Source organism: Lactuca serriola, chromosome 4 (assembly GCF_051521515.1).
Source record: "Lactuca serriola cultivar US96UC23 chromosome 4, Lser_US96UC23_V15, whole genome shotgun sequence".
NCBI classification, from domain to species: Eukaryota; Viridiplantae; Streptophyta; class Magnoliopsida; order Asterales; family Asteraceae; genus Lactuca; species Lactuca serriola.
In genome coordinates, this window is record NC_136411.1 from 262,462,221 (window position 1) to 262,471,320 (window position 9,100).

The window sequence follows — 9,100 nt, forward strand, 5'->3', positions numbered from 1 at the left end:
ACCCATTTTCGAGTCAACACTCGTACGCCGTGCGTACGAGGAATACACCGAGCATACTCGGTGAGGTGGTATTTCAACGTTTGGGCCTTTTGGACTCGGTTTACTTTGGGCTTTTAGGGTTTGGGCCATTAGACTTCTAACTTTGGGCCATGGATAGACTATGAACTTTCTTTGAATTAGGTCCATGATGATTTTTGGTCCCAATTAGGATGATGGGCCATAATGGGCTTTGGGATGCCATTTAGGAATTTAGGCCTTTTGAGTAAATGGGTTGGGCCTTGGTTTTGGGCCAAGTAAGAAAAGGCTAAATGCTCTTTTACCCTAGATATGGACAAGTAATTTGGATTCTTGATTATGGATCGAGATCCAATTATTAATTAGATATTATTTGATGATGTTAGTGCAGGGATTTTCCGGATCAGCAGTTCGAGATTTTATCTGAGAGATTCAACCGCTTGAGGTATGTTTCCTCACTGTGTTTAGAGGGTCGAAGGCATCAATTTCGGCCCATGTTTTTTTATGTTTAAGATGCTAATTGTCTATGTGACTCTTGCATGTGTTATGTGTTTATATGTATACCGGGCGGGGTCCGATGCGGGGCAGGTCCTGAAGATTATATTATATGTTATTTATCTTTGTGATTCTTGCATGTGTTTATATGTTTTTATGTATACCGGGCGGGGCCTGATGACTGACAAAAGTGTTCCCAGTGGGGCCTATTATGTGTTTGATTTGTATGGTATGTGGTATTTTGGGGAACTCACTAAGCGTTATGCTTATAGTTTTCAATTTATGTTTCAGGTACTTCTGGTAGAGATGTCAAAAAGTCCAGTGGGACCCCGTTCCCGTGGGGGCGTGGGGGCCCTGTCCCGTTTGGGGGAAATGTTTTAAAAAAATCGGGGGTGGGTACGGGGGCGGGGGCAAGGTTAACCCCCATTTTAATTTCTGGGGCGGGGGCAGGGGTAGGCAATCCCGTCCCGAAACCCCCATAGGGACCCCGTTAATAAATTACACATATATTTACATATATTAATTATATAAATATAATAAACAATAACATGATTTTGAGCTTCCAAAATTCATCAAAAAACATGTTTTTAAGTTGTTAGTATAATGTTTTTAAGATGCCATAACTTTTTTTATTTTTAACATGTAAAATTCTACTGTAAATAATTATTTGTTACCAAAAAAATAGCTTCTTTTAGCCTAAATAACAACTTCTTTTATCAAATAAAAAAGGTAGCCCAAAATCAATCGGGGGGGGGGGGGGGGGGGTAATAAAGGGGATTCGGGGGTGGGGGTAGGAAGGCTGAACATTTCGAGGGCGGGGGCAGGGGAACGGGGAAATTTCGGGGGCAGGGGCAGGGAATGCACTCCCAGTCCCGTTTGCCCCCGTTGACATCCCTAACTTCTGGTTCGAAAGGGAAGAGCATAGGATGATTGCCGTGCGCACACTACATTGTTTCACATTTTATATTACTCTGATGTACTGGGATGTTTGTTGATATACACCGATTTATTATGGTTTTCATGAGTTTATTTTGGATAATGGTTTGATTAATTTAAAACTTGAAATTGTTAGTCTTAATTTTTGGGACATTACAGAGGCATACCAATACTCGAATGATACCTATTGTTGTAGGAGAACTCGACAAATGGAAGGTATGAATCCTACACTCCACCAAAGTCATTAGCACACAAGCCCATAACATATCCTCTAAATCTTGAATTTTCCCGTCACTCTGGCCGTTAATATGAGGATGGTATGACCATCCGACAATGTATAAGAGGTACCGAGTATTTCGGTTCTTTTACAACCGCCCGTATAGTATCCTGATCCATAGACATCATTCCATTTTTTCATTCTTTGAGAATGTTCCAAATATCAACAAATTTAAAATCTTTTCCGTGTCCGCGAAGGTAAATTTCAAGTGCCTTGCCTAAAATGGTTGCATCGTTTTCACCACTATGCCAATCTTGCTTCAAGATGTTAAACAAAGTGTTAAATTCCATAATAACTTTGTTTATATTTCTCCACTTTGTGTAGAGTTGATCATTTGTCAGATAGTCTTCTATTTTCATTTAAGCGAGGAAGCGGCTTGTAAAGTTAGCCCTTTTTTGTTTTTGCAGACTGTCGGGTCTTCAGACACATCGACCCAAGTCGATGCTATCACCATTTATTCTGTCGAGATCCAAGATCTGTTAAAGGACTTCCCCTTTCGGGCATCGAGTTGGGGCCCATATTCGGATTTGGGCTCGAGCTCGGATTGAGGCTCAAGTTGGGATTAGAATTGGGTTTTTGGAACATTCTCAAAAAGGCTTAAATTCAGTATGGGATTTGAATTGGAATTGGGGTCCTAAGATTGGATTAGGGTTGAGTGAGTGTTTTTTGGTTGGTGGGGGAGTTTGAGGATGACATTGTGAAAGATGAATGAAATTGAAAATAACAGAAAATATGTGTTTCTTTCAAGGAGGAATGAAATGAGAGTTATAGAGTATGATGTTTGTAAGTTTTATTTATTATAGTTGAAAAATATGTAAAAATTTGAATTTTAGGCCATTGTCACTCTGCAAAATCTACCGACTTGGGGCTTGTCACTACGCATGCCGAGCCAGCTAGAAAATACCAAGTTGGTTGCCTACATCCTCTAGTCTTATAGACATCTTTGTGATTTTCTCTATTTAATAATTTCTTTTTGGATCTTATATCCTTATATGCAAAAAAAATGTTTATTACTTTATTTATTTATTTTTTGTTTTTTTTATAACCGGTCAATACTTCACAATTTCTTTCTATAGCTATTTTTTTAAGACAAACTTCAAAAATGGTCCCTGTGGTTTTCGAAAATCTGAAGTTTAGTCCTTAAAAGCCTCACAGATGGTCCTTGTGGTTTCAAAACTTTTAACAAATGGTCATTTTCGTTAAGTCGGTTAGCTTTTGGCCATTAAGTGAAGGACAATTATGTCATTTTACTTCCACAGGGACCATTTATGAAGTTTTACCTTATTTTTAAAAAAAAAAGAAAAAAATATAATTATTTAATATTAAAGGGTCTCTCTTTCTCTATCTCTCTCTCTCTCTCATACACACACACAAACCCCTTCCATTTCTTGATGAAACTCCAACATGAAAGCTTCAACATAAATTACCCAAAATCCCACATTTCATGTCCAAGAGTTCTGATGGGTGTCTATAACCCTTAGGTCCGACGAGAAAGGTGTTTGAAAACTTATGCCTGACGAGAAAGGCAACGACTTCGGTGTTTGGGAGGGTTTTGTGGTAATTTTGAATATGTCATGATTCAACCACTGTCGATCTCTTAAGATTCAAACCTGGTAAACCCTAATGCAATATGAAATCAAATTCGAATCTGAAATCGATTTTAAGGGTGAAATCGAACCATGAATGTCTTTTGTTTATCTCAGAGGGCTCGATTAATAGGTGTGTGTATGTGTGCGTTTTTTATTGTAGCTTTCAAGGATCATCTTCTTCTCATTCGTTTCAAAAATCTTGTGAGTTTGTGTTTTAGAGATTTTGAAATTCATCCGTTTCAGAAGAATTTAACCACCTGAGTAATGTCATGCTCCCTTTGTTTTGTGTTCTTGGTCTTCATTCCTTTTGATCTTTGTATAAATCAAGAAGTGTCTTTTGATTTTTCTCTGACTAGAATGATTCCAGAACTACATTTGGCTAGGTTCAGTAAGGTTGTGTAAGTCTAATAATACGCCGATCCTTGTAGCATCTTTTTTGATGAAGTTGATGTGGTAAAATGAAATGTGTGTGTATATGTGTTTGAAGGAGACGAAGAAGAGAAGGATGAGAATTGCTTGTGGACTCTTGAATAAGATTGAAGGCATCGAGAGATCTGCTCATTTTGTAAACAAATTGTGTGATTCATTATAGTTTCCATTGGCAGAAGAACCAGAACCAGATGTGAGAAGGAGGGTGGAAGAAGTAGAGATGGCGTCTAGAGCAATTAAGAAAGGTCTCGATCTAATTTTGACTTTTTCAGTCAAAAATTGTTCACTCATCCATCCATACAAGATCTGGAGAGAGAGAGAGAGAGAGAGAGAGAGAGAGAGAGAGAGAGAGAGAGAGAGAGAGAGAGAGAGAGAGAAAGAGAGAGAGAGAGAGAGAGAGAGAGAGAGAGAGAGAGAGGTGAGACCCTTTAATATTAAATAATTATATATATTTTTCTTTTTTTTAAAAAAAATTAGGTAAAACTTCATAAATGGTCACTGTAGAAGTGAAATGACAAAATTGTCGTTTACTTAACGGCCAAAAGCTAACGGAGTTTGCGAAAATGACCATTTGTTAAAAGTTTTAAAACCATATTGACTATCTGTGATGTTTTTATAAATTATAGACTAAACTTTATTTCAAAAACCATAGGACCATTTCTGAAGATTTGTCTTTTTTTTTAATATTCAACAGAGAATCCAATAAATTTTGAAACTAGAAACTGAAATCGACCATTGAGGGAACACTAGAGTAGCAGTGGTACGACCCTTCCCCACTTTCTTCCCCATACCAACCACATGTTACAATCACTCTCAATCATACTCAAAAACTAATTATCTCAGATCTCTTTATCACTTCATCTTCTTCATTTCACGATTCGTGTTACTAATGTCAAAGCCTACTCATAATTGTTGTCATCTTAACCTCAAGGAAACCAGGAAACCAGTAAGATGAAGCTCCTTTAAATGTGTTTTCATGTATATTAACACACAGTTAAAGCACTAGAAAATCACGTCGCTAATGGTGATTTACGTGGGTGGTACTTCCCAAGCTCTAGCCTACTCTTGTTTCTCTCGCTCGTCCCGTCATTTCGGGTTTTGTTTGTTTTCTAGCAACTTTGTCACTTTCTGTTAGTCGTTTTCCTTCATCATCTCTATTCTTCCTCCAATTCCTTCTGTTCTGTCTAGTCTTCACATTTTTCTAAACGTTTTCCTGTTTCGTGCGTTGTTTCTAAGTATTAATTTGCTGCAGGACTTGTTAGTTTCTGCAATCTATCAGATCTCCATTGTTGTTTTACTGCCCTAGACTACAATTTTTTCTGATCCAAGCTTATATGACACGAATTAGGTGCATTATTCATTTCAGTCCCAAATGTGTTTGTGTAAATGCCAACATGAACTATGAAGATGTAAATTGCTTTACGCTGAAAAATTTCTGTGTGCAATTGATTTTCAGGTGGAACAAATGAGCGAATTGGGACGTTACGTTCGTAAATAGTTTCATATAACAAGCGAAAAACAATTCATTCCAAACATCGATAGGACAGATAAAGCTGAAATATGTTGTGTGCTTGTTCGGGAGAGCAATTTAAGGTAGAAGAGCCAATTTCTCGGTCACCGGAATCATTGGCTACAAGGGATTTCTCAGCTAGTGGAATTTCCTCTCGAACTGGCACTGGAGATTGGGATTCAAAATTCGAAGATGCTCAAGTGGATGAAGCTGAATCCACCCTTAAAGAAGCCCTTTCGCTGAACTATGAGGTGAAATTATCTCTTCAATCTTATGTTTCAGATTCCCTTATACTAGCTATTTTTGTGTGGAATTGAGTAAAAATGTGTGTATATGAATGACATGTTACATGAAACTGAAGGAAGCCAGAGCTTTGTTGGGTAGACTTGAGTACCAGAGAGGCAATTTTGATGCTGCACTTCAAGTTTTCTATGGAATCGACATCAGAAGCTTGTCTCCAAGGATGATTAGGGCGATTAGTGACAGAACCCTGCAACGAAATTCCAAGGCCAAAAGGGAAAATAGTGTGGTAGGTGTGATGTCCCTTCATTCTGTGAGTCTGCTTCTTGAAGCGATCCTACTTAAAGCAAAATCACTGCAAGAGATGGGCAGATTTAAAGGTATGACACATTGATACTCATAGATCATAATAGTACTTCTTTTCTACCTACTAATATGATTTGATTTGTTTTATCAGAAGCTGCAAAGGAGTGCAAGATGATTTTGGACATAGTTGAATCAGCATTACCTAACGGAATCCCTGATTCCATAGCTCAAGATTGCAAATTACAGGAAATGTTTCACAAAGCATTGGAATTGCTTCCAAAGTTATGGATAGAAGCTGGGTTATTAAATGAAGCCATAATCGCATACAGAAGGGCACTCGTTAACTCTTGGAATTTAGACCCACAAAGATTATCAACCCTACAAAAAGACTTAGCGTCTATATTACTATACGGAGGTGTAGAAGCAACCCTTCCCCACCCCAAACCATGGGACCCACCTTACCCTAAATCCAACACAGAAGAAGCACTGATTTTGCTTTTTATACTCATGAGAAAAGTATCATGTAAAGAAATAAAATGGGACCCTGAAATCATAAGCCATTTAACTTTCGCATTATCAACATGTGGCCAATTCGAATGTTTAGCTGTTCATATCGAACAGCTTCTTCCTTCTGCATATACAAGAATCGAAAGATGGTTTTTTCTTGCTCTTTGCTACAGTGCTGCTGGTAAAATCGAATCAGCCATCAACATTTTAAAGAAAATTTCAGGGTCTTTTAAAGAAGAATCAAATTCAAAACCCCATCTCCCTTCTCTTCTTTTGGGAGCAAAATTATGTTCTCAAGATCCTAAATATTCCCATGAAGGTATAACTTTTGCTAGAAAAGTGATCAAATTGGGTGATGAAATTGAAAACAGACATTTTGAAAGTATCGCTCACAAGTTTCTTGGAGTTTGTTATGGAAACGCTGCTAGGGTTTCGTTTTCGGATTCAGAAAGAGTGGTTTACAATCAAGAATCTATCAGCTCCCTGAATAAAGCTGCTGCTTCAATTACATTTAATGATGATCCAGAAGTTTTATTTAATTTGGGATTAGAAAATGCGATACAGAGAAACTTGGAAGCTGCATTTGAAAAGATTATGATGTATTCTGACATGATTTGTGGGAGTTCAGCAAAGGGTTTCAAGTTATTGGCTTTGATAGTATCTGGTGAACAAAGATTTGAAGATTCTGAGACGATTGTTGACATTGGTTTGGATGAAACTGGAAGAGTTGACCAATTGGAATTGCTTAGACTGAAAGCTGTTCTTCAGATTGCTCAAGAACAGCCTAAACAAGCCATAGAAACTTACAAGGTTTTGTTATCATTGATTCAGACACATGGTGAACTTCAAAAAGTCAACTTGGATTTTGAGGTATGAATATATTTATTTCTGTTCTTCTTGTATTCCTGATAAAAATCAAGGTAATTGATTCTGAATTGAGGAGAATTATTATTATTAATTTATTATTGTTTAAATAGGAAAGCGAGAGGAAATTGGAAATGGAAGCTTGGTTGGATTTAGCAAATATTTACACAAAGCTGGAGTCTTTTTCTGATGCTGAAATTTGTGTTGGGAAAGCAAAGTTAAAGGAATTCTACTACCCTCGAACTTGGCATTCTACAGGTTTGTTCATTATTTCATCAGCTAGTTTTGTCTAATTTGATGTCTGTATGAAAATAAAATATGACCATTTTACCCTCTTGTCTAGAAGTGATGCTAACTGTTGTAAATTGTAAATGGCAAACAATCTAAAAAAATTGAAATACTTTCATTTTTGATAAATATTGATACAAATGGATTTATATATAAATATAACTTAAACTGCTATATGAGCAAAGACTTTTTTCTGGACTGAATGAGAGTAAATGACCATTTTACCCTTTTATCCAGAAACAATGCTGAATCAATAATGACTGTTTATTTGAGAACTGTGATAATATGAAATTGTAAATACTTAAATAATGTCTTTCTGATAAAAAATAAATGCAGTTATATATTTACAACTCAAATTGAACACAATATCTGAAATCATAATTATTGTGTGGTAATGGAACTACTATATGAAGAGAGACTGTTTCTTTCATGGACCGAGAGAGTAAATGACCATTTTATCCTTTTGTCTAGAAAATGATTGTTTGACCATTTTAGCCTTTTGTCACAGGTTTGTTGTTTGAAGCTCAATCTTTACACAAAGAAGCACTTGTTGCGTTCTCAATTTCACTATCAATAGAACCGGATTATGTCCCAAGTTTAATTTCAACAGCAGAAACCCTAATGAGAATGGGTGGGAGTGGGAGTGGGACCCACACAGTTCCAATTGCAAGAAGCTTGTTGATGAACACATTGAGGTTAGAACCTACAAACCATGAAGCCTGGTTTAACCTTGGTTTGATCTGCAAGAAGGAAGGTTTGATGCATCAAGCTGCAGACTTCTTCCAGGCTGCACATGAGCTCAACTTATCAGCTCCAGTTCAGAGCTTTGTCTAATGGATAAATAAGTAGAGATTTTTTGGAGATTAGAAACCTGAATTTTGTGAATATTCAGATAATATTGTATATCCATTTATGCAATTGTAACAACCTGTTTTCATCAGGTGGTTTGACTTAATCTGGTAAGCTAAGCTATAAGCTATATATAAATATGAGACTGTTACTTTTTCCATTTAGGCTTTCTATATTAACATTTAAAAAATTTGAGTGTCATTTTCTTAATGTTTTTGGTTTGGCCCTATGTGGCTGGAGAGTGGAGATGACGCCTGATTTTGAAATACCTTTGCGATCTTAGCCTTCCAGCTTTTGCTATAAGGAAGTGAAGAGGACAGCATTAATTAGCTTACGACTCTTTGTTAATAAGAAATTTTTGTAAACTAACATATGGGAAATTGAGTAATCTAACCACTTTTTAATGTTGTTTTAATAATAATAATTTTTTTTTTTTTTTTTTTTTTTGCAAAATGATCACTCGGTCCGGACTGGGTTATTTCGGACCCGATTTTGTATTCGGTGCATTTATGGGTAATGGATCCGACCCGGAAATATGCCCCCCACTATAAATATCATTTAACTTGTTTCGGATTTCATTTCGAACTCTCTTATTTCGGATTACCAGCATTCCAGACACCACCAAAACTGAAAACGCCATTAGATAGCGGTGAGGAGATGCATTTTTTATATGTAACTTTTTATTATGTTTATAATTATGTCTTTATTTTAGATTATATGTTAAAAACTATATAATTTATGCATTCAGATAGAGATTATTAGCATTCCTTTGAATTTTATTGGTTTAAAGACAAT

At 36.5% G+C, this 9,100-nt stretch overlaps 1 protein-coding gene across 5 annotated transcripts; it reads left to right on the plus strand.

The window, feature by feature from the left end:
* Positions 1-4,467: 4,467 nt before the first annotated feature.
* NPGR1 (no pollen germination related 1) lies at positions 4,468-8,465 on the plus strand. 5 transcript variants are annotated; one of them, XM_079034416.1, is made up of 7 exons: positions 4,468-4,781; positions 4,994-5,089; positions 5,198-5,502; positions 5,613-5,871; positions 5,949-7,174; positions 7,282-7,426; positions 7,965-8,465. In XM_079034416.1, the coding sequence occupies exons 3-7, from the start codon at positions 5,302-5,304 to the stop codon at positions 8,288-8,290; spliced, it is 2,157 nt and encodes a 718-aa protein (XP_078890542.1). In that variant the 5' UTR covers positions 4,468-4,781; positions 4,994-5,089; positions 5,198-5,301; the 3' UTR covers positions 8,291-8,465. The 5 variants fall into 5 exon arrangements, with proteins under 5 accessions (XP_078890542.1, XP_078890541.1, XP_078890544.1 ...); XM_079034415.1 differs by having other exon boundaries at positions 4,468-4,687; XM_079034414.1 differs by having other exon boundaries at positions 4,741-4,871.
* Positions 8,466-9,100: the final 635 nt, after the last annotated feature.

Coding starts and splice junctions, on each gene's coding strand:
- NPGR1 (XM_079034416.1), top strand. CDS start 5,302: ATGTTGTGTGCTTGTTCGGGAGAGCAATTTAAGGTAGAAGAGCCAATT. Junction 7,175..7,281: donor AAGTCAACTTGGATTTTGAG/GTATGAATATAT, acceptor TTGTTTAAATAG/GAAAGCGAGAGGAAATTGGA. Junction 7,427..7,964: donor TCGAACTTGGCATTCTACAG/GTTTGTTCATTA, acceptor CTTTTGTCACAG/GTTTGTTGTTTGAAGCTCAA.